General features: G+C 52.3%; 1 protein-coding gene across 3 annotated transcripts; it reads left to right on the top strand.

The window, feature by feature from the left end:
• The first annotated feature begins 1,155 nt into the window (after window positions 1-1,155).
• Sgta (small glutamine rich tetratricopeptide repeat containing alpha) lies at window positions 1,156-18,285 on the top strand. 3 transcript variants are annotated; one of them, XM_027419288.2, is made up of 12 exons: window positions 1,156-1,311; window positions 9,204-9,339; window positions 10,665-10,771; window positions 10,917-11,001; window positions 12,119-12,218; window positions 12,648-12,752; window positions 13,385-13,523; window positions 13,876-13,938; window positions 14,682-14,719; window positions 16,168-16,257; window positions 16,442-16,561; window positions 17,291-18,285. In XM_027419288.2, the coding sequence occupies exons 2-11, from the start codon at window positions 9,240-9,242 to the stop codon at window positions 16,557-16,559; spliced, it is 945 nt and encodes a 314-aa protein (XP_027275089.1). In that variant the 5' UTR covers window positions 1,156-1,311; window positions 9,204-9,239; the 3' UTR covers window positions 16,560-16,561; window positions 17,291-18,285. The 3 variants fall into 3 exon arrangements, with proteins under 3 accessions (XP_027275089.1, XP_027275087.1, XP_027275088.1); XM_027419286.2 differs by having other exon boundaries at window positions 10,914-11,001; XM_027419287.1 differs by lacking the exon at window positions 1,156-1,311 and adding an exon at window positions 5,014-5,132 and having other exon boundaries at window positions 10,914-11,001.
• The last annotated feature ends 5,615 nt before the right edge of the window (window positions 18,286-23,900 follow it).

The following is a 23,900-nucleotide window of genomic DNA, read 5'->3' as shown; positions in this document are numbered from 1 at the left end:
CCCTCTCTTTTCCCTCTCATTCTCTCTTCCACCTCCTCATTTTCTCTGCCCACCAGCCTAGGCTTATCCCTCTGCTGCTTAGCTATTGGCCTTTCAGCTTTTTATTAGACCAATTAGGAGCCTTGGGCACACAAGTTGAAATAGCAACACATCTTTACATAGTTAACAAATATAACAATTTTTGCCTAGTTAAATAATATTCCACAACACACAGTGGGCTTGGGCTTCTCAGATCAGTTAGATTTAATCAAGACAGTTCCCCCACAAGCCAACCTGATCATGAAGAATCTTGCTAAGTGGTTCTAGGTTGTGTCAAGTTGGCCGTTAAAACCAATCTGATGAAAGGAAAGCAGAAGTCACAGGGTTGCAAAAGGGTGTAGTTAAGTTTGTATCCTTTCCCTGTAAATGGAATTTCTGGTGAGATTGCTAAAAAATAGTATGTTTCCAGCCTGGAAGTAAGAAAAGCCTTAAACAATCGGTAATTCTCTGCTAGAGATGGCTTCAGCTGGATGTAGAGGTGACAGGGTCCTGTCTCTTCCCAAGTCCCTCAAAGGTGCCTGGCTTTTCTATTCTGCCTTACCACCCACTCCAAATCCCTAGACAAGCCAGGACACTTACTCTAGTAACCATAACGGTACATCCATGGTAAGCGGAAAGGCAGAAGCCTGACATCTCAGTACTCGGAGGCTGATGCAGGGGGATTGCCATAAACTTCCATTTTCCAAGATGGGATTTCTCTCTCTAAGACTAGGTTGTCCGGGCACTGCCTCTGCCTCCCGAGCGCCGGGATTAAAGACAGGGTCACTAACGCCCATGGAGGCGGCGATGGTTTGAGTCTAGCTTGGGCTGGGGGTGGCGGCGCTCGCCTGCACCCGCAGCACCCGGGAGATAGAGGCAGGCGGGTCTCTCAGGAAAACAGCCTAGCAACAGACAGTAGCTCCGATTCCGGGCTGTGACGCAGGGAGCTGCAGCACGTGACCAGCTCCGTGCCACGTGACCCGCCTCGGCGTCACCGGGGTCCGCCACCGCCCCGCCAGGCCCCACGCGGGCCCAGCTCGCGGCGTCTCAGACAGACTTCCGGTCTTCCGGACGCCGCCGAGGTCAGCTTCTCCAACGACCCGGGTGTGCCCGCCCCGTGTGACGCCACTTCCGCTCCGTCGCTTGGCCGGCGCTCAGGCGCACGCGCAGCACGGGCACGCGGAGGCCATGGGTTCCTTCTGCGCAGGCGTCGTGGCCCCGAGGGCGGGTCCTGTGCGCGCCGCGGTGCGCAGGCGCAGCCGTCGGTGGGTCGGGGCTTCGGTCGACTGAGAGGTGAGTTGGGGGGCTCGCCGTGCCCCGAGGGGCGTGGGCGTCGGTGGCTCGGGGTGCGCGGCGCTCGGGAGCCGCTAAGGTAAAGGTGGCTCGGGGCCCGCCCTCCGGCGCCCCACCGGTCACGTGAGCGGGCGGCGCAGCGGGGAAACTGAGTCCGGCGGCGCCCCCGGCGCTCCTTGTGGAGAGAAGGCCGGCGTTTGGGTGTGGGCCCTCCGCATCCTCGGGGTGCCCCGGGCTTCGCCGCTCGCCAGCGTCGTGACCTTGCTCTGTCGGTTTCCCTCCTGTGTCGAGTGGACGTGGTCACCGCTGCCGTTCCGAGCGGTGTGGTGCTTGTCGGGCACCGGGGGGGTGGGAGCGTGGGGTGGAGGGCGAGGGCCTCCGTCTGCCTGCGGTGCATACTGGGGCAGGTGGCTTGCCCTCTCTGGACGGCTGTGAGGCAGGTGTGCTGGCGCACTGGAGGCTGAGGGAGGAGTTCCATGCCAGCCAGGACTGTACACAGGATTCAAAAGAGCTGTGACCAAAAACAAGGGCCCTAGAGAATGGCTCAGGTCCTTGGTCCTTAACCTGTAACTCAGTATTGCATTTGGGAGGGTGTGGCACTTGAATCACCGGGACTTCAGGCCTAGCCTGGGCTATCTGGAGAGTTTCAAGGCCCAGCCTGGGCTATCTGGAGAGTTTCAAGGTCCAGCCTGGGCTACCTAAGAAGTTCAAGTTACATGGACCACATTGTGAGAACAGTTGATTTTAGTTTGTTGAGACAGTTTTTGTGTGTCCCTGGCTGTCCTTGAACTCTCTGTGTAGACAAGGCTGGCCTCAGACTCCCCCCTCTTCCCAGCATTAAAGTGTACCCCACTACACCTGACATCATAATTAATTTTGAAAAGGATTTTAAAATAGCCGGTAGTTCAGTTGTAAGCTGCCTGTCATCCCGTCCGTGGGAGGCTGAGACTGGAAGATGGGAATGAAGTTCGAGGCCGTCTTGAGCTACATAGTAGATCTTTGTCTCTCAAAAACCAGGCCTGCAGTTCCATGCCTTTATTGCCAACACTTGGGTGGCACCGGCAGGTGGATCTCTGAGTTCAAGGCCACCCTGGTCTACAGACAGAAACCGTGTCTCAAAAAAAACCCAAACAAGAAAATGAAAAAACACCACCTCCAATGAAACCAAAACAAGCCAACTGAAATTGTTGTGAATGTCTCTGTCACCCGGAGGGTAAATGTCCCGAAGTTTCCTTAGCTAGCATCCTATAGGCCTGTCAGCCTTGGTGGGGTGCTGGAGAGGACACAGGGTCCCCACTGGCTATTATGCTTTGGTCTGTTCCTGTCTCTGGTTATTTGTTTGAGTGATCTTTCCTTTTTCTGGCTATTCTTGTCCCCAGGAACCCTGGGCAGTGTCTGGGGACACTTGTGATTGCTGTGACTGAAAGGGCTTCAGACTTCTGACACTGAGTGGAGGTCAGGAGCGTGGTCCAGAATGAAGGGTGCTCCTGGTGGGGAGGAGAAGCAGCCGAATTTGGTTCCATACACCCACCCATGTAAAAAGCCATAAGTGGTAATCTCAGTGTGGGAGGTCAGAGACCGACAGGTCACTGGGCCCTCTGGATAGCCAGCCTTACCTTGTTCAACCCCATGTCCCAGGGTCAGACGCTGTTTTCTGTTTTTTATTTTTTTCTTTTTCCCCCCGGAGACAGAGTTTCTCTGTGTATCTTTGTAGACCAGAATGGCCTCAAACTCAGAGAGGTCCGTCCCTCCTGCCTCTGCTGGGATTAAAGGCGTGGCTTGTTTCCATTCAAGACAGGGCTGCTGCTGGGAATAAAGGCAAGCCTCACCATCACCCGGTTAGACACTGTTTCTAAAAAATGAGGTGGTATCTGGAGGAAGGACACCTAGGTTGACTGGAGTGTGAACACTGAAACCGATGCATGCATGAGCATGCCAGTAAAGAAGCATACCTGTAATTCCAGCACTCAAGGGGCAGACACGGGAGGATTGCCTTAGATTTGAGTTTCCCCTGGGGTACATAGTGAGCTCTAGTGTTAAAGATGAAACCCTAGCCCAGTGGCTCATCAGTATTGAGGCATCTGCACAGATTATGTGGGTCCCAAGATTGTGTGTGCACCTACTTTTGTGGGGTAAGGGATTATCTGTGGACTCTGCCCCTGGAGCCACTGTCTGAGGTCCCAGCTGCTGCTTCCTGTCTGGGCATTGGCTCTGTCAGGTGAGTTGTATTGCAAGCCCTTCCTGTTGTTTTGATTTGAAACTGGGTCCCCCTCATTCCAGGGCTATCTGTATGCTGGGTGAACACTGCCCACTGGGACCCAGTCCAGGGACCTCACCAGACTCTTCAATGGATTTGAGCCTTGTGTTCAAGCTGAGAAGTTACCACACTGACCTTGCTTGTAAACTTGTTGGGAGGGGGAAGACAAAGACATACTATAGGCCAGGCTAGCTTTACACTCTAGCAATTGTCCCCCTACAGCCTCCCATATGCTGGGGTGACAGCAGGAGGCCTGGCTATAAGTGGGAGGATGAGTCTTACCGGTTCAGTGTTCTGATGATCCCCAAAGTGCATGCACATACTGGTTAGCTGGGTGCCCAGAAAGTTCCAGTCCTACCAAAGACTTGAGCCAAGCATTTATCATAGCGCTTTCTGGCGGGGATTGTGACTCCCGGCAGGTCACCTCTGACCCACATCACCTACCAGCCATCCTGTGAGAGTCCTGCCCTGTATTCCTTGATCCTCATGTGTGGGAGTCAATTCTACATTTTTATACTTGAAACAGGAATTCATGTAGCCCAGGCTGCTCTCAGACTGCGTAGCTGAGGATGGCCTTGAACTCCTGATCCTCCTGCCTCCACCTTCCATGTGTGTGCCACCCATCATTGTCTGTTTATTGTTTTTTTTTATTTACATACCTGAGTGTGTGTGCATGTGCATGCAGTGCCCATGGAGGCCAGAAGAGGGCGTCATATCCTCTAGAGCTGGAGTTACAGGGGATTGTGAGTGGCTCATTTAGGTGCAGGGAACTGACCCTCCATAGCAGTAGCAAGTGCTCTTAAGCAGTGAGGTGTCCCTACCATCCACAGTGTTTTCTGAGAGTGAAGCCTAGCTGGCTTTGAACTACAGCAACTTCCTGCCTCCGTCTCCCACATGCTGGGATCACAGCCCTGTCTCTTATACTTCTGTGAGGAAACTGATAGCCAAAGAAGGGAGGCTGTGCTTGCCACATGCCACCCATCCACAATGGTGTGGATGCCACCTAGAGATCGGACTGTTGGGCAAGCTCTGGGATATACAGCCCGAGATCATGTCCAAGGCTGCCTCAGGTTGGGGGTGGGGTAGGACTTGACGGTGTAGACCTAAAAGTTTTTTTTTTTTTAAGATTTTACTTATTTATTATGTATACAACATTCTGCTTCCATGTATATCTGCACACCAGAAGAGGGCACCAGACCTCATAACTAATGGTTGTGAGCCACCATGTGGTTGCTGGGAATTGAACTCAGGACCTCTGGAAAGAGCAGTCTGTGCTCTTAACCTCTGAACCATCTCTCCAGCCCTAGACCTAAATTTTTTATCTGGTAGAGTCTCAGGAAGTGTAGAGTAGTCCTCCATCCTTCTCACAGTAGGCGCCCATGCAGGGTCTGCCAGGGAGTCAGCCAGGACCTTCATGTGTGCTCTGACACCTGTTCATCTTGCAGGTGGACACGGGCTGTGGTTTGGGGCCTGACAGGGCTTGTGTGGGGCTCTGAGGTGACACCCCTGACTGTGTGGGGCTGACCGTTTTTCTTCAACTTATTTGTCCTGGACAGGGGCATAGGTAAGGAACATTAATGAACTCTGCTATGCTGGGTTTGCATTTATTTTATTTTGAGACAGGATCTTACTATGTAGCACTGGCTGGTCTGGAATTTGCTATGTAGGCTGAAGGACTTTTTCCATCTTCTTCCCTTGAGATAGGGTACTCCTGGCACCAGGGTTAACCACATACATGACCATGACCATCCATTAGGTGGGTGCTGGGAATCCAAACTCAGAACCTTCTACTTGTTCAGCAGCTGCTATTATCCACTCAGTGCCCCCTAGGTTTGGGTTTTGATCTGAGGTGAAGGGATGAGGAGCCGTGACAATACGCACCCATTGTGTTAGTGCTGGTGAGCTGGGTCTGGTGATGCATGCAGTGTTAACACTGCGGAGAGTAGTTGAGGCCAGGGGTAGTGAATCTGAGGCTGCATAGCCACGCTGTGTCTCAGAAAGAAAGCGGGTAGTAAGAGGGAATGTGGAGACAGCACTGAGGATGTTGGCTGCTTACCCATTAGCACCCTGGGGCTATGTCCTACTCCACACCCCCCACCCCCCACCCCCACCCCCACCCCCGTCCTGTGCCCCACAGACCAGATTGAGCCTGGGTGGTGGGCAGCTACTCTGAAAGTCCTCACTGTTCTGGGAGAATAGGCCTTTGAGAGCCTTGTCCCTCAGCCAGAGCCTTCCTGAACCCTCCATGCCTGGGCTGTGAGAAGTGGGGGGGTTGCTCAGGACTGCAGAGGGAGATCAGTGGCTATCAGGTACTGGACACCCCCAGGGGAGGGAATTATGACCTAAAGCATCATTGATTCACAGCTGGGTGGGAAAGGGGATTGCTTGTTGGGGCCATGTGAACCATGAGAAAAAGACCCAACATGGCAGTCAGCTATCACTGCAGGAACTGCAGCAGCTGGCCAGCAGATCTGTGTCGTCACAGAGCTGGCATGCCAGGTCCTCTTCATCTTCTAGTCCAGGCATACTGCAACATAGGGGACAGATGGGGGGGGGGCATCCTGGTCTCCACCTACTCCATACCTGGAGCTCCCTGGTCACAGCTCCCGAGGGAGGATGGAAAGATGGCTCACCCTGGGGGGGGGGGGGGAGGTCAACCACATGTGCTCCCTCTCGCAGAAGCCACATCAGTCTGCATCCCACCAGTGAACTCCAGAGAGCCCTGTCTCCACCCCAGCCCTGGGTTACAGTGCATCACCCTGCCTAGCTGTTTACGTGGGTGCTAGGGATTTGAGCTCAGGTCCTTCTGATTGTGGAGCAGCAAGCACTCACTGTGCCGTTTTCCAGCCCCAGTGTTCACACTGTGTGCATGTGTGTATCGCTCACATGGACGTCAAGAGGACAGTTTAGAGTCAGGCCTCTTTCCTATGTGTGGGACCCAGGGATGAAATTAGTTTGCCAGTTTGGTGACAAGCTCCCTTATTCATGAAGCTGTCTTGCTGGTCCCTATTTTTATTAATTTGTTTTTGTATTTTGTAGTTTTTGGTTTTTCAAGACAGGGTTTCTCTTTGTATCCCTGGCTGTCCTGAAACTCACTCTGTAGACCAGGCTGGCCTCAAACTCAGAGATATGCCTGCCTCTGCCTCCCAGCTGATGGGATTAAAGATGTGTCCTACCACCTCATTTGTTTCTTGAGTCTTACCACAGCCCAGGATAGCTTAGAACTTGATGTTCTCTGGCTTCAGCCTCCAGAGTGCTGGGATGAGAAATGGCTTCACTGCTTGGCAGCCAGACGTGGAGTGGATGTGTGGAGACCAGGCTCCGCTTTGGGACAAGCTGGAGGTCCTGCTTGGCCTCCGACTTCTGGGGTACACAGCCCACTACCATTGTTTGGTTCCTGACTTGTGTCGCTAGTGGCCCATTTTTCCTTGCAGTCAGTCTCTAAACCTGGGTCTGAGCCGGCTGTGTTAACAGCCATCTCTCCCCTAGTGCTGGTGGAAGCATAGAGAGTCTTCTCCAGGTGAGGGGACAGAGCATGCCCTTGGACCCTTGGAGTCCCAGAACCTGGGTAGCTCCTTCTGAAAGGGCAGCTTTTGCAGACCTACCCCATCCCTGGCCTCACACAGTGGTCCCCTGTGGCGGGGATGGTCTCAGAGGTCTTCATATTGTTTTGGGAATAGGGTCCCAGGCTTTGTACATGCTAGGCAAGAACTTGGGACTGAGTGGTATCCTCTGACCTATGGAATTTAAATGGGTGTGTATGTCTGTGTCCATGTCCATGTCCATCAGAGGATGTCAGGTCCCTGGGGCTGGAGATCCAGATGCTATGGATGCTGGGAACTGAGCTCTGTCTGCATCCTCTTCCCCACCCCGTATTTATTTGGTTTTCTTGAGACAGGGTCTCCCTGTATGGCTATGGCTGACCTCAAATTCATGGAGACCCACCCGTTTCTGCCTCCCCAGTTCTGGGAATAAAAGTGTGTGCCATCACATTCAATCCCATTTTCCAACAACATGCTCCTGCCTCAGCCACCAGTATCACAGGCTTGTGGCTCCAGCCTTAAATCTTTCCCTTTTGTTTTCATCTGACTCAGGACCCACTCTGGCTTATTTTAACCTGGTCACCTCTATAATGACCCTGTCTCCAAAGGCAGTAATACTTGGGCTTGGAGGTTCAGGGGGTCTCCGTGTACAGGCAGGGGGGACAATCTGTCTGTGCGTTTTGTGGATGTGGATGCCACTTGGGAACAGTCCCCACAGAGCTGTCTTCTTTATGAGTGTTAGCTTGAGATTGACCCTGCCCCTCTCAGGTCTTGGTCTGAGGCTGCCTTCTAGAATGTTCTTCCAGGTGCTGTTTGATCACTGGTCAGGGGCTGAAAGTGTGACTAAGTGCCAGTCATTGTGGGGCAGCCAGCACACATGTCCTCAGGCCAGGTGTCTGGTCCAGCAGGGCCAGGTGTGCGCATGGGGAGGGACAGGATAGCTAGCCCTGCCTGTGTGGTCCTGGTCAGTGGAGAGGACATACAGTATTGAGAAGCCATGGGTGCCAGGCAAACATGGCCAGATACGGTGTCTCAGGTCTGACCTGGCAAGGGCAGGAGCCACCCAGCCTGGTGTCAGGGGCAGACACAGGACTCCTAGCCATGAGGGACACCTGGGGAGGCCACAGAGGGCTGTGTCCCACATTGCCTCCTCCATTCCAGGATCTAGGCCCTCCTCTCTTAACCTACCACCTATGAAGACCTGCTGGCACCTCCTCTAGGTTCAGAGGAAGAAACTGAGGCTCGGGATACTGAGCTGGTCTCTTGGAGGTCCCAAAGTGCTGTCAGTCTGGGTCTATGCTGATGGTTCATGGCATCAGGCACAAGTGTGGGCCCTGCTCTGGCTGAGGACAGTCTTTGACTGCACAGTGGCTGAGGCTTGCCCTGGTCCCTTTGCTTGTATCCTCTGTCATATGGTGTCTGTTGTGGTGCCAGGGTCCAAAGACCCTTCCTCTTTGAGGGCTCCTGTCCATGCTCATGACTGACCATGCTCATGGCTCCCTGCAGGGACATGACCTCAGAACCATGCCCCAGGGGAACTGAGCTCATTGCTGCCTTCAGAGATTGCCTGAGCTGAGGTAGCTCCCAGGTGATCAGGAATGCCCCATCCAGCTGTCTCTCTGGAGTCCAGAGATGTCCTAGTGTCACCATGCAGCATCACCAGGTGTCTTGGGGAACAGGGCTAGTGAGCTGAACCATCTGCCAAGCTCTGGGTGTGGGGGCATCAAGGAGCTAGACACCTCAAAACCTTGGGGTCCCAGAAAACAGCCACTGTCGTCACCTGGTCTTGGGGGAGGCTGCCCTGATGGCTGGCATGCTGCAACAGGGTAAACTGAGGAAAGAGTGCCTGGAGGCCACTCTTGGTTCATTGTGTGCCCTCCATCCCTAGCACCATGTCCTGTGAGACAGTCATGTCTGTGTGGCAGACAGGTGTGTAGCCATGCTGCTCCCACCTGTCACAGGTGGATAGAAAGCTCTGTCTAGGGCCTTGATACTAGGACTGGCTGGTGCTCTTGGACCAGTTCTGGGACCCATGAGTCAAGGGCAGGTCTCAATCCCTGGTTCTGCATCCTACTCTTTGGCTGTTCCCACAGATCCTGAGCCAGCTGTGTCACCTCAGCAGCCTCGACATGGACAACAGAAAGCGCCTGGCCTACGCCATCATCCAGTTTCTGCACGGCCAGCTACGGAATGGTGGGCTTTCTCCTGATGCCCAGGAGAGCCTAGAGGGTAGGTATGGTTGCTGCCCTGCCAGCCTTTGTCCGGTCCCAGGACACCCTAGCCAGTCAACCACACACGCAGGAGGCAGCCAACAGGCATGCCTGGCCTGGTCGTCTGTCCCCTTCCTTGGCTTATGAGGGGAGTGGCAGGTGCCCAGCTCCCCACTGGAACCCTGGGGTCCCTTGCTGCTGCTCATGGCTGTAAGCTGAACCGTCATCTCCTTGCTGGCAGCCAAGGTGCAGCTCCGGTCTCCAGAGAGACCCTGGTGTGTCTGTCCTTACAGTGCCTTCCGGATGCCAGGATCTAACCTGGCCTGCCTACCCTTCCGCTCTGCAAGGACAGTTGCTCCTGGGGCAGCCTAGTTGCTAGTGGCCTCTTGTGCCTTCTTCATTGTGTGCCACTATTCCTGGGGAGATGTGACAAATGTCTGTTCGTCTCATATAAGAGACTGATGATAAACCAAACTACAGACGCCACCAAAACCCAGCTTGTAAGCAGTGAATCTGGTGGAGTCACAGGTGCAGAAATGACTCAGAGAGAGCTGTGTCAACAGAGCCCACCCCAGCATAGGTGTCAGCTCCCAAGCTCTGATCTGGAGTATAGCACACAGCCTGCAGGAGGCCAGGCATGCCTGAAATTATCCTTTCCCGAGGTGCCAGTGCTTCAAGGCTCTGAGCAGCTCTTCCTGCCTCTGTGTGCTTGACTTAGCGTGCTACATCTGGTCTGCTCTAGAGGTTCTAGAAGCCCAAGCTGTTCATTTCCTGTCTCAGCCAGCTCCCTGGCAGTATGAAGAGGTAGTCAAAGCTGGGGCCAGGCCCTTAGGGCCATCATGGCAATTTGCCCCAGGAGTAGCAGATCCATAGCATGGATACCACCCTGTTCACAGAGAATAGGTGCTGGGGACAGCCCTTGTGCTGATGTCTCAGGTCAGGCCAAGCCTCAGCATTGTGACCCCACAGAGAGCATGAGGTCACCCACCTCAGGCCTCCTGTGTGTGCCTCCTACTGTCAGGCCGACTGAAGGTTACTGAGAAGATAGATAGATTCAGGTGCCTGGGGCCTTGAAGTTGAAGACACTAGTGCTGGGCTGGGCTCATAAGGTAGAGAATACAACCTAGTTTGTCTGAAGTCCCAGGTTCAAACCAGGTGTGGTGGTACACACCTTTTCCCAGGGGTAGAGGCAGGAGGGCTCTAGGACATACTTGGCTATGTAGAGTTTGAGGGCATCCTGAGCTACATGAGACCCTATCTCAAGAAAAAAGGAAAATGGCAGAGCTTCCTGTGCCTGGGAACCCTGCACTCTACGGAGGCCAGCTCATCTTCCCTCCTGTGCAGTTGCCATCCAGTGTCTGGAGACAGCCTTTGGGGTGACAGTGGAGGACAGTGACCTAGCTCTGCCACAGACACTGCCAGAGATATTTGAAGCCGCTGCTACCAGCAAGGTGAGTCTGGGCTTTCCTAGACTGCATCACGATGGCAATGTGTGTGGGTGTTTGGTAATTTACCTGGTCACCCAGCCACGTGAACTGGGTGGCATCCTGCAAGTGCAGGTTTGGCTGGATGCACTGGGATTGTTTTGCCCAGCAGGAGATGCCACAGGACCCAAGGGGCTCTGACAGGACGCCACCTTCTGAGGAGGACTCCGCTGAGGCAGAGCGCCTCAAAACTGAAGGTGAGGGAGACAGCTGTCCCCATGGGGGCCTCTACAAGGTGCCAGAGGGAAAGGTCAGCGAGGTGGTCAGTGGGGAGGGGCAGGGAGGTGCTTCTAAAAGTGCATCTGTGGGGGGCTGGAGAGATGATGCAACAGTTAAAAACTGTTCTTGCAGGAGCCTAAGATTGGTTCAGTACCCTTGTCAAGCAGCTAGCTCACAGCTGGTTCCATGCCTAGCTCTGGGGGATTCAGTGCCCTCTTGTGGCCTCTGTGGGCACTGCACCCACATATCCATATATGCATACTTCATGCAGAATAAAATAAACATTCATTCTAGCATTCAAGAGGCATCTCAATCTTTATGAGTTCAAGATGAGCCCAGTCTTCATGGTGCATTCCAGGCCAGCCAGGATTCCATTGCAAGACCCTCAAAAACAAATCAATTTTTAAAAAAAAGATACTAAAAAATAATGAGGCGGGCAGTGGTGGCGCATGCCTTTAATCTCAGGCTCTGGAGACAAGAGTCAGGTGGATCTCTGTGAGATCAAGGCCAGTGTGGTCTACAGAGCAAGACTCTGTCTCAAAACACCACAGGGGGAAAATAAAGCTTAATGCCCTGTGTGAACACTGACTTTAAGGAAAACCCCAAAAAGAGACAAGCTCAGGCAGATCATAGCCCCTGTATTGCAATCCATCTGTGACTCCTAGGAGGTGGGTGATCCTTTATGTCCCTGGCTCTGCATGGGAAACCCTGCTGGGAAATGAACCTGTGCAGGCTGGATTCTTGTTTTTGTCACCCAGACACTGCAGTGGGCCTGCCATGTCCCCAGCACTGCCATACCCTTAGAGGTGTACAGCAGAGCACATGTGAAGCTGGCTTCCATCCCAGCACCACACGCCCCAGCCGTGGTCTCACACCTGCACTGGGGAGGTAGAGGAAGGAGGGGCAGGAGTTGGTTGTGTCCTAAGTTTGAAGCCAGCCTGTGATACACAACCCTTTATCTGAAAGAAGTCCCAGTGTCACCAGGGTGTTGGCTCTCCCTTTTGGAATCTTAGCACAGAGAAGCTAGGGATTGATGGTACCATGGGCCAGCCTGCGGCAGCATGGACCAGCCTAGGCTCATCTCTTGCCCGGCAGGTAATGAGCAGATGAAGCTAGAGAACTTTGAGGCAGCTGTACATCTCTATGGCAAGGCCATTGAGCTCAACCCCTCCAATGCCGTCTACTTTTGTAACAGGTACTGGTCTGGCTGGGAGGGGCATGGTGGCAGCCGTGGGGGACATTGGTGTGGACTGTGCATGTTGAATGGTGGCTCCAAGTGAAGAGCAGGGTGGGGGCGTCAGTGGTCTCTTAAGGTGTGGGAAAAGTCCGTACAGTTGTCATTTGAGGTCACATGATTCTCACAAAGGACCCTGACTAGGTGACGACTGCAGCCCTGTGCCAGACAGCTGGAGACGAGCATGCTTGCCCTCACCCATGCTGTTATTTCCCTTTTTGTTTCTTTATTATCTGAGGCGGTTTCGAATAGCCCTATGTACCTGCCAAGGCCTGTCGTAGGCTTTGGAGTTCCAGTGGTCCCAGTGGGGTGGGGTATAGTGCCTACCATCCTGCACAGATCAGCTCCTAAAGAGGCCTTTGTCTTCTACTAACTGTTCCCTCTCTTCAGAGCTGCGGCCTACAGCAAGCTGGGGAACTACGTGGGGGCTGTGCAGGACTGTGAACGTGCCATTGGCATCGACCCAGGCTATAGCAAAGCCTATGGCCGCATGGGGTGAGTGCAGCCGGCAGTTGTCAGGACCTGCTCCTCACAGCTGCCTTGATTTGCTAGAGCAGTTGCAGCTCCAGAGAGACTCGATGCCTGTGCTGTGTGCTCATCACCAAGGCTGTAGGGATGCAGCTGACAGGCAGGTGCCTGGGAGCATCTGTCCAGGCCAGCCCTCCCCAGTGAGCAAGATGTGTGTTCCTGTCCCTGGCCTTTTTTAATTTCAGCTTTTAATTTTATTTACATTGGCTTTTTGAGACAGAGTTTCTCTGAGTGGCTCTGGCTGTCCTGGAACTCACTCTGTAGACCAGGCTGGCTTTGAACTCAGAGATCCTCCTGCCTCTGCCTCCTTAGTGCTGGGATTAGAGGTGTGCATCACCACTGCCCCATCCCTTTGTTCTTTTGGGAGATGAATCTCAGATTCTCCAGGTCCCCTCAGTAGTAGTCTCAGATGTGGGATAGCGCTTTTTAATGGAGAGTGGGTAACCTTTGTAACCCAGGAAGGCCACTGGTGTCAGCACCTGGTGACAGGAACACACATAATCTCCCACCCCTCCTTGGGCTCCTCAGACTGTGGAGCCCTTCCCCGTGTGTATGGGTCTCTGTCCTCATGTGGCTTACCTGGCACGCTCTTGTCGCAGCCTTGCACTCTCCAGCCTGAATAAGCATGCCGAAGCCGTGGCTTACTACAAGAAAGCCCTGGAGCTGGACCCTGAGAATGACACTTATAAGTCCAACCTCAAGATCGCAGAGCTGAAACTGCGGGAGGCACCAAGTCCCGTGAGCCTATCCCACAGAGGGGTGGCAGGAGGCCATGCTGGAGCCCCTGGGAAGGCAGGGGATGGCTTTCTGAGGCACAGGGCAGAGCAGGCCACATTGTCCATGTGGACACAAAGGGACTGGGGACATGCAGCAGGGACCCTCTATGGTCTATGTAATGGGCACAGACAAGGTGGGTGGGGTACAGGCTGTCCGGGGGTTCACAGTGACAGGCAGGCTTGTTGGGGGCTCCTGGCAGGACCCTCCCTGAATGGTGTAGCGCCTCCGAGACCCTGAGGGCTGCGGCTAGTCGTCTTTTCCCCAGAGTGGCCAGCCTGGCTCCAGACACCACTAACCGATGCTTCTCCTTCAGACGGGAGGCGTGGGCAGTTTGGACATCGCCGGCCTGCTGAACAACCCACACTTCATCACTATGGTAGGCAAAAATCTTCAGCCACCTTGCCACCCAGGCCAGGGGTCCTGCCCCAAGCCTACCTCCTGGTTAGGAATCCAAGGGGAACATCCAGTACCCTCAGGGAAACAGCTCCAGGTACCTCACTGTAGGGACAACAAGCCTATGGTGTTACATGCCTGCTGGCTGCTGGGATCCCTGTAAGGCCACCTCCCTTCATGGCCATCCCAGGCCTTTCACCATGTCTGCACTGTAGGCACGGCAGGCTCAGCCAGCAGGGATTGGTTGAATAATGTCTTTGCTGAATGTGTCACTTCTGGGGTAGGACTGCCATAGACCACTCTGACTCTGGGCTGTGCCCTACCCTCCTGCCAGCCACACTTTGTGACTAAAGCTTTGTTTGCTCAGTCTAGGGGTCTCCAGAGGGCAAACATGGCTATTTGGGGTTGAGCAGTGGTTTTGACCCTGAAAGACTCAACTCTACTGGGCATGATGGTGCATCCCTAAGAGCCAAGCAGTGGGTTGCTGAGACAGGAGGATGGAAAAAAAGTTCCAGAGCAGTCCTAAATTATATATATATATACCCTGACACTGTCATGGCTCTGTGGTGACCTGGGCTGCATGAGGACTAGCACTGCAAATAAGGAACTCATGTCAGTGGGAGCCAATAGGAGGGAGCCAGCACAGCCACCAGGAGGTGTGTGCTTTAGGGGGGTCAGTGTGGCCAAGGCTCAGCCTCTCCTGATCTGTCTGCCTTTCCTCTTCAGGCTTCCAGCTTAATGAACAGTCCCCAACTGCAGCAGCTGTGAGTAACACTGAATACAAGGGACAGTAGTCTTCTTGCTTTTCTAATTTTTATTGTATGTGTATTGCCTGCATGTATTTCTGTTCACATGTGTGTGAGGCCCAATAAAGCCAGAACAGGGTGTCGGATGTCCAGGAACTGAAGTTATAGATGGTAGTGAGCTGTCATGCAGGTGCTCAGACAGAACCCAGGTCTTTTATGAGCAGCCAGTGTTCCAACCGTGAACCATCTCTCCATCCCTTATTATTGTTTTTTGATTTGCAAGACATGGTTTCTCTGTGGCTTTGGAGCCTATCCTGGGACTCACTCTTGTAGACCATGCTGGTCTCGAACTCACAGAGATCCACCTGGCTCTGCCTCCTGAGTGCTGGGATTAAAGGCGTGCGCCACCAATGCCCAGCTCAACATTTACCTTTTGAGGCTGGGTCCCATGAGCAGCTCCAACTGTCCTGGAATTTCTCTCTCTCTCTCTCCCTCTCTCTCTCTCTCTCTCTTTCTTTCTTTCTCCTGTAACTCTTGATGTAGACCGAATGACCTTGAACTCATGGTGCTTGATGAAGTGTGACGTGTTGCCGAGAGTTGATCTTTAACCAGGAAACCGGCTGGCATCATACACTATTGCGTTGTCATGCACCTGCTCTTTAAATTCTATTTAAAGAGCTTTCCATCCCCGTGAGCCATCACCCCGTTCCCTCCCCAAAGCTCAGCACCCACAAATTTACCTCCCATCTCTATGTTGGCCTTTTGTGGACATTTCCCACCATAGAGTCTTTTTTTTTAAAAGGTATATATGTACAGTATTCTGTCTGCCTACATGCCTGCAGGCCAGAAGAGGGCACCAGATCTCATAACGGAAGGTTGTGAGTCACCACATGGTCGCTGGGAATTGAACTCAGAACCTCTGGAAGCACAGTCAGTGCTTTTAACCCCTCAGCCATCTCTCTAACCCCTCCCATCATAGAGTCTTATTTGGGCCTTTCTGGTCTGGCTCTGGAATTAACATAGAGTCCTTGGGGTTCCTTTGTGCTGTGGTGTGTGCCAGAGCCTCCTATTGGGGCTGGGTGATAACTGAGCGTGTCACAAGCCATTTGTTCTGACCACTGTCAGGTGTGCTGCTGTGAGCACACCAAGTCGGAGCCCAGAGTCAGCTCTGTCTTGCTGAGGAATGGCAGGGGCTGATTTTGTACTCCAACTCCACAGGACTTTTTCACCCTTGTCACTGTGTGTGTTTCTGCTGCTGACTTGTTCTCCAGAGGGTGTCTAAGGTCTATTGCACTTCCTGTCATCTCCCTACACTGTCAGCAATGACAAACATTTGACTCAGCTTAGAGTCTGAGAGGAAGGGGACATGGGAACTGCCCTCTCACCTGACCAGGAGTTGTCTGCGGGTCCTGGGAGACAGAGGGCAGTGGCTGCCAAGGCCGTGTGCTCAGTCCTTTCTTCTGCAGGATGTCAGGCATGATCTCTGGTGGCCATAACCCCTTGGGTACCCCAGGCAGCAGTTCATCACAGAGTGACTTGGCCAGCCTCATCCAGGCGTGAGTGTTGCTGCAGGTTGTGGTGGGGTTGGGGGCAACTGGCATCCCAGGCGTGAGCAAGGGGAATAGCAGGAAGGGGGCGGGGGGCTGGCATGCACATCCCAGAGGTGAGCAGGTGGAGGGAGGCATGAGGAGGGGTCACAGCAGGAGGAGAGGGCACAGTCAGTGTCCTGGGCACCCACAGGGGCCAGCAGTTTGCACAGCAGATGCAGCAGCAGAACCCGGAGTTCGTGGAGCAGATCCGGAGCCAGGTGGTGCGCAGCCGGACACCCAGTGCCAGCCATGAGGAGCAGCAAGAGTGACGGTAAAGCCGCCGGTGCTGCCTGGGCCGACTATGGGGCAGTCCTGTCCTTGCTTGTCACTACCCATGAGAAGTCCATTTCCTGTCTCCATGGCATGGAGTGTATGTGTCCAGAGCTGCCACTGACACCTGTATAGAATCTAACTTCTGCCTTTTCGTCATTTTTTTTATCAAAGTAGTGCAGATGAACCTAGGGCCTTGTTCTCTGCAAGGGGCTACACCCTACCACGCCCTCAACCCCCTTACTGGGGGGTTCTGGGCAGGCTACACCCTGACCATGTCCCCAGCCCCCTTTTTACTCCTTTATCCATGGCGTTTGTGTATGCCTTAGGCATACACATAGCCAACCTCAGGTGCTGGCCCGGACCCCAAACTTTAGGGCTATCACTGGCCTGGGTTTCATTAAGTTCTCCAAGATCCCTACATGGCTGGCAAGTTCCCAGCTCCACCCCTGGGCTTGCAGGCACAAGCCAAAGTGCTTGACTGAAGGCATGGCTTCTGGGGACTGAAGGCAGGGCCCCAGATGTCGAAGTCAGCGCTTCACAGGCTGAGCATCCACCAGTCCCCGTGTTCATGTTTGGCTTTGGTTCAAGAGTGTTGGGTGTCAGGTGTGTGTCTCCTCAGCCACTGATGGTTTCTCGGAAGCTACAGTACCCCTGGGTGTCCTGTCTGTCCTCCCTCACTGGGCTCTAGTCTGGTCATGGCTCTCACTGTCCTGGCTTCTGTTCACAGCTCATCTGTGTGGTGATCCCATCGATCTTTGGCCTCCTGGTGTTTTAGCCTTTTCTCCGTCGGGCTGCCCAAGAAAGAGACTGGACCTGCATGTTAAGACGGACTCATCCGCTGTTTCTCTTCACCCCCACTTCCATGTTTGTATTCGTGCTGGCCCCACCCCTTCCTGGAAGAGAGTCAGCCAGACAGCTACGCACCAGCACCCATTCCTCCAGCACCTAGGGAAGCTGAGGGGTGGGGGACACAGGGATCCACGGGGCATAGCCTGGGTCTTTGGGTCTCAAGCCCCACCCCGCCTGGTTAAAGAGACTTGAATAGTTGACTCTCAGCCCCCTGGTAAGCATCCACTGCCAGCCCCAGCTGGGTGCCAGCGTTTTGCGCCCACACTTGGGTTGCTGGTCCTAGCAAGTGCCCCTGCCTGCCTTATCCCAGTGGCCTATGCCACACAGGAGAGGCCTGTGACTTGTGCCCCACTTGTGGACGTCCGTGTCTCCTTCCCCACCTTCCCTCCCGTCTCCACAGCCATCAGCCAGTCCTAATTTTGTGTGCAGTCCGGCTCCATTCTCAGCGTGGGCAGAAGACGTGGCCACCCTGGCCCATACTTGCCCTTCTGTCTTCAATTTCATGGGAATTCGACGTCTGCGGTTGGCAGGCAGTTTTGGAGTATTGGCCCACAGGCCATGTTCTCAGCCCCGAAACAGCCACCAGAACCATTTTTGATGAGGAGTGGCTCTGTCCAGTGAGTGAGGCCATGTGGGTATCCCCACACCCACTCTCAGCACTTGGAGATGGTGGGGAGGCGAGATGACGGGACAGCTGACCCAGCAGTGGGTCATGATGGCGTCAGACTGTGTGGCAGGTAGTGTCAGCCTGGTGTGTTATAGGTAGCCAGTAGGAAGATGGGCCCCTTGGCCAGTGCCGTCCGCTTACAGGTGGCAGCAACGCCCACCTGGGCACAGACCACCTGGGTAATAAAGAGACAAGGATGACACTTGGCCTGTGGTATCAGTCCCATTGACCTGATGACTAACATACTATAGCTTGGAGGGCCAGTCTGTCCTGGCACACAGGAGACAACAGCAAGGCCCTTCAGATATGGTTCCCATGGGGACCTCTGGGTTAGAGCTGGGCACAGGCTACTGGGTTAGAGCTGGGCACAGGCTACAAACTTGTGGGGACATGTCCTGTGTCCATGGGAAATGGGTTCCTATCTCTGACCTGTGGGTCTGACCATGTGGTCAGCAAGCTACCCTGTCCTTTCCCCTCCTGTTAGCTTCTATAGGTAACAGCAAACAAAATCATGTTGGGGAGGTGGTGGGAAGCAGTTGGAGGCTCGCAGCCCACAGACCCATGACTTTGGGGTCACAGGCTTAGTGGAGCATGTGGTATCTGGGAACCCAGAAAACAGCCTTGACCTATTGTGTAGTCTTCAGGGTGAGTAATCCCTGAGCCTGACTAAATCATCCTCTGTGTTGGGGGCCACCTTCCTTGGTTGCCTTCCTTGTCTTTGGGCTACAACGGTGAGATTGGAAGGAGACTTGCCGGTGACGGTGGACATCCCAGAGGTTGACTGTACTGACTTCCACCTGTGCCTGTCAGCATACCCAGCCATCCATTCTAATTCCTGATCTGAGTCAGCATGCATAACTTGGCTGTGCATGGTGGCACACCTTTAATCTAGTCAATTCTCTCCTGTTGTGTGGGACCCCATGATGGAACCAGACTGTCATGGCTGGCCCAGTTTTGAGGACTTCCACCCACATATGTAAAGATCCCCATTTTGGAGGGGCAAAACTAGAGTATGCTCAAGTATAATAAGCTTTGTGTTCTTGGGTGGTGGTGGTGTAGGCCTTTAATTCTACCACTTGGGAGGCAGAGGCCGGCAGATCTGAGCTTGAGGTTATCCTGGTCTACAGAGTGAGTTCCAGGACAGCCAGAATACAGAGAAACCCCATCTCAGAAAACAAAACCAAGGCATGTGTCCAGAAAGTAGCCCAGTGTCTTAAGGCTTCCCAGGTGATGGTCTACCCAGCATCTTGTCTCTTGCAAGAGTGATCCACAGACTCCATGCCCATTGTTGTTTCTTCTCTCTGAGAATGCTGTCAATCTACAGAGAGCCTCGCATGCAGCAATCCTGCTTCAGCCTCCAGAGTGCTGTGTCACCAAGCCCAGCTGAAATTGTTTTGTAACTACAAGAAGGCTGTAGAATGGGGCAGGGGCTACCAAGCATGTTACCCTGAGGAGGCAGGAGAATCAGGAGTTAAAAGCCAAAGACAGACAGCAATGTGTCAGGAAGGATGGGCTTGCACAGCTGTGGGTTCTACATGTGCCTGGTGTCTGCAATTACATGATAGCCCTCTCAGCTGACACTTGGAGGTTCCCTGTAGTGGCTTCCCTGTCCTAGAATTTGGCTGCCTTGGGAACACAAATGGTTATGGACTCTGGGCCATGTCTGTGGGTGTGTGCCTGTTTGACACTGAGTGTCCCCTCCTGGCTTAGAGTGGGTGTAGTCCAGAGAGACTGCAGGGCCCCATACACAGAAAACTACTTTAACCTGAACTCACTGCACCTGGCTCATCAGTGTGTTGTAAGCCATTCCTAGGTTTGCTATGCTTATTTTGAGACACGGTTTCTCTTTGTTGTCCTGAAGTTCACTCTTTAAACCAGGTTGGCCTCGGACTCGAGATCCTCCTGCCTCCTGCCTCCTGCCTCTGCCTCCAGAGTGCTGGGATTGAAGTAGTGCTTCATCACTGACCAGCAATGGTTTGGGCTTTTTTTTTTTTTTCTTCCTTAAAGGTTTTATTTATTGTGTATACAACATTATGCTTCCATGTATATCTGCACACCAGAAGAGGGCGCCAGATCACATTACAGATGGTTGTGAGCCACCATGTGGTTGCTGAGAATTGAACTCAGGACCTCTGGAAGAGCAGTTAGAGCTCTTAACCTCTGAGCCATCTCTCCACCCTTGGTTTGGGCTTTTAGTATCAGGGCAGGAAATAATCCAGTGGTAGGAGTACTAGCTACTTGTCCAGAGGGCTCAGGTTCTGTTCGAGCACCCACGCTGTGATTCACAACAGTAATTCTAGTTCCAGAGGGTGCGACACCCACTCCTGGTCTCCTGTGGCACTGCACATGGTGCACAGACACATGCTGGCAAAACACTGGTACACATAAATTGAATCCAAGCCATGGGAGGCAGAGGCATGAAGATCTCTTGAGTTTGGGGCCAACCTGGCCTACAGAGAGAGTTCCAGGACAGCCAGGACTGTGTTAATGGGAAAGGAGACTGGAAGTTGTGTGCTTCCTTGTGTACTTAGCTGACAAAGTTTGCCTTAAAGATGAAGATCAACCTAGTGAGGTAGACACCGTTCCGAACATGCCCAGCAGGGGGAGCCCTGCACTGCAGCTTCCAAGCCCTTGGAGCAACAGGCCCACAGCCTAGAAACAAGCACTGGTGCTCACTCACAGAGCGGGTTCTTAACAGAAGCAGGTGAAAATGTCCAGAGCTCAGATGTGACTACCCAGTCACAAGGTGGGCAGACAGAGCCCTTCCCCGCGGAGTTTGGGCTGCAGGTGGACCTACATGGAGATCCCAAACTCGAATGTGCTGGACACATCCTCAAGGCTGTGATCATGAGGAGTTGGCTGATTCTGGCTTGTGTCCCATTCAAGCACGGAACTACAAAACCAGGTCCATTCCTGCTGTCCCTCCCAACACTGGAGAGGCTGAGGCAGGAGGATCAAAAGTTCAAGGCTGGACGTGACTACAGAGCTAGGCTGTCTCAATTCTGAACAAAATGGCTGGTGGTCTGCATGCTTGTTGGTGGCTACCAGAGGCCTCTCTCACTCCCCATTTCTATGTAAGTTTGGGGATCATGATGATAAACATTCCTATAGCTTTAGAGACAAACTTTCTCAGTGCTCATTACAGCTTACTTCCAATGGACCCGCAGCCCCAACCAAACCATGAACTCCTTCCCTTCCCGCTAACTGTGCCCTTTCCTAGAATATTTTATAGTTATAGTCCCAGCACGTTCTGTTGCATGTTTTAGACTCTCAACACAATGTTGAAGGGACTCCTATTGCACACAGTTGAATCATTTTGATTGCTGCATAGTTTTCCACTGTGTGGACATAGTATGGTATTTTTATCCACTCATCAGAGGATGTTAGGGTTTGGTGTTTGGGAACTCATAGTTTATATCTTTGTCTATTTTATTTTACTTTTTGGGTTTTTCGAGACAGGGTTTCTCTGTGGCTTTAGAGACTGTCCTGGAACTAGCTCTTGTAGACCAGGCTGGTCTCGAACTCAGATCTGCCTGCCTCTGCCTCCTGAGTGCTAGGATTAAAGGGATTGTCTCTTCTATGTGAAGAGACACCATGACCACAGCAACTCTTTTTTTGGGGGGGGGGTTCAAGACAGGGTTTCTCTGAGTAGCCCTGGAACTTAACTGTAGTAAGAGTTTTTTCTCTTTTCGGGTCTTGCCATCCAAATCCCAAGTAAATCACGAGGACTTATTTTTAGTTATGAATGCCCAGGCTTAGCTTGACTTGTTTCTAGCCAGCTTTTGGTGGCTGTCCCCTAATGGCCCCCTCTCCTTGTTCTCTTGCTCTTCTATTTTTCCTCTCTGCCAGCCAGCCCCATCCATCCTTGCTTCTGCCTTAATATTGGCTGGCTGTTCAGCTCTTATAGGTGATCATGTGTTTTAGACAGGCACAGTAACACAGCTTCACAGACAAATGCAGCATAAACAAAGTCATACACCTTAGATAATATTCTACCATAACTTTGTAGACCAGGCTGGCCTAGAATTTGGTAATCCACCTGCATTTGCCTCCCAAGTGCTGGAATTAAAGATGTGCACCACCATTGCCCAGCTTTCTGACAACTATAAAAGAAACACTTCATTGGAAGCCTTACAGTTTCAGAGGTTTAGTCTATTACCTCCATGGCAGTGTTTTGGCAGACATGGTGCTGGAGAAGGGGCTGAGAGTTAATTCATTTTGATTCTCAGGCAACAACAAGGGAACTGACATTGAGTGTATATGAGTCCTTTAACCCACCTCCACAGTGACACACTAACTCCAGCAAGATGATACCTAGCCCAACAAAGCCACACCTCCGAATAGTTCCACACCCTATGAGCTTATGGGGGCTAATTATATTTTAATTTTTTGAATTTTTTTGAGGTGGTTTCTCTGTGTAGCTTTGTAGAACCTGCCTCTGCCTCTGCCTCTACCTCCCAAGTGCTGGGATCAAAGGCATGCACCACCCCTGCCCTGCTATATTTAAATTTATAATGTATATGATATAATATCCTTTGCAATATATAAATACATTCCAACATTGTATACTAGCACATATGTATGGGAGTTTTTCCTACAGGTATATTTGGGCACCAATTTTCTGCCTTGTGTCATGTGGTGGAGGCATCAGATCCCCTATGGCTGGAATTACAGATGGTTGTGAGCCACCTGTGGGTGCTGGAATGAAATCCAAGTTCTCTGCAAGAGCAGCCAGTGCTGTTAACCTCTGAGCAGTCTTCCAGACAACTTTATTATTTATGTGTGTAAGTATTTTGTCTGCATGTATGTCTGTGAACCACTTCTATTCTTGATGCCTGTGGAGGCCAGAAGTGAGTGTCAGAGCCCCTGGAACTGGAGTTGTGCATGGTTGTTAACTGCTAGTCCGTATATTTTTTAAAAAAATTTAAATATGACCTCATTTGGTAGCTCAGGCTGGCCTCAACCAACAGTCCTCTGGCCTTGACATGTCGGGTGCTAGACTGCAGCTGTGAACAACCATTCACAGTTTCATGTAGCCCTGAGTGACCTGGAACTTTCTGTGTAAACCAGGCTGGCCTCGATCTCACAGAGATCCACCTATTTCTACTCCTGCCTGAGTTCTGAGATGAAAGGTGTGCTACTATGTGGGTCTGGCTAATCCTAGCTCTTTTTTTCTTTATGGAAAGTTTATTGACGGGTAGGTAAGAAAATAAGGGAAGAAAAGAGAAGAGATAAGAGACAGAGACAGAGGGGGACAGAGAGAGAGAGCTGCCTCCTCAGAGGACCGAAGAGAGGGAGAGGTGGAGAAAGAGAGATGGAGGGAAAAAAAGTGGGGGGCAGGACAGACACGGATCTGTCCGCCTGAGACAGATACAGAGAGAGCTAATCCTAGCTCTTATAATAAAAATTTTATTATTGTCAGTGTATGAGTCACAGTGGGTATGTAGAGGTCAGAGGTCAATTTTTGTAATGTATTCTACCTTTGGAACCCTGAAAGGGTTCAAGGGATTACATTAGTTCATCAGTCTTGTGAGGCAAATTCTTTTCACTCAATGAACCATCTCAATGCCTCCATCCCCTTGCCTTGTAAGGCGCCATGTGGTCTTGCCTAATCCTGACTTTAAGAAATAACTGGTTGACTTTGAAATCTTCATCCTCCTGCCTCAGCTTTCCAGTTCAGAGTATTTGTTGTAGGGACAAGAACTTAATAAACTCAGACAATTATGAAGGATGCTGTCAGCCTTATTTGCTTCAAGTCATTGTATGAAGAAATCTTAATTTCTATTGAGTAGATAATGCCCAGGTGAGCAGCTGTGTCATA

This window comes from Cricetulus griseus, chromosome 5 (assembly GCF_003668045.3).
Source record: "Cricetulus griseus strain 17A/GY chromosome 5, alternate assembly CriGri-PICRH-1.0, whole genome shotgun sequence".
Lineage (NCBI taxonomy): Eukaryota > Metazoa > Chordata > Mammalia > Rodentia > Cricetidae > Cricetulus > Cricetulus griseus.
This window is presented reverse-complemented; position numbering and strand designations above follow the sequence as displayed.

Coding starts and splice junctions, on each gene's coding strand:
- Sgta (XM_027419286.2), top strand. CDS start 9,240: ATGGACAACAGAAAGCGCCTGGCCTACGCCATCATCCAGTTTCTGCAC. Junction 10,772..10,913: donor AAGCCGCTGCTACCAGCAAG/GTGAGTCTGGGC, acceptor TGTTTTGCCCAG/CAGGAGATGCCACAGGACCC. Junction 14,720..16,167: donor AGTCCCCAACTGCAGCAGCT/GTGAGTAACACT, acceptor TTTCTTCTGCAG/GATGTCAGGCATGATCTCTG.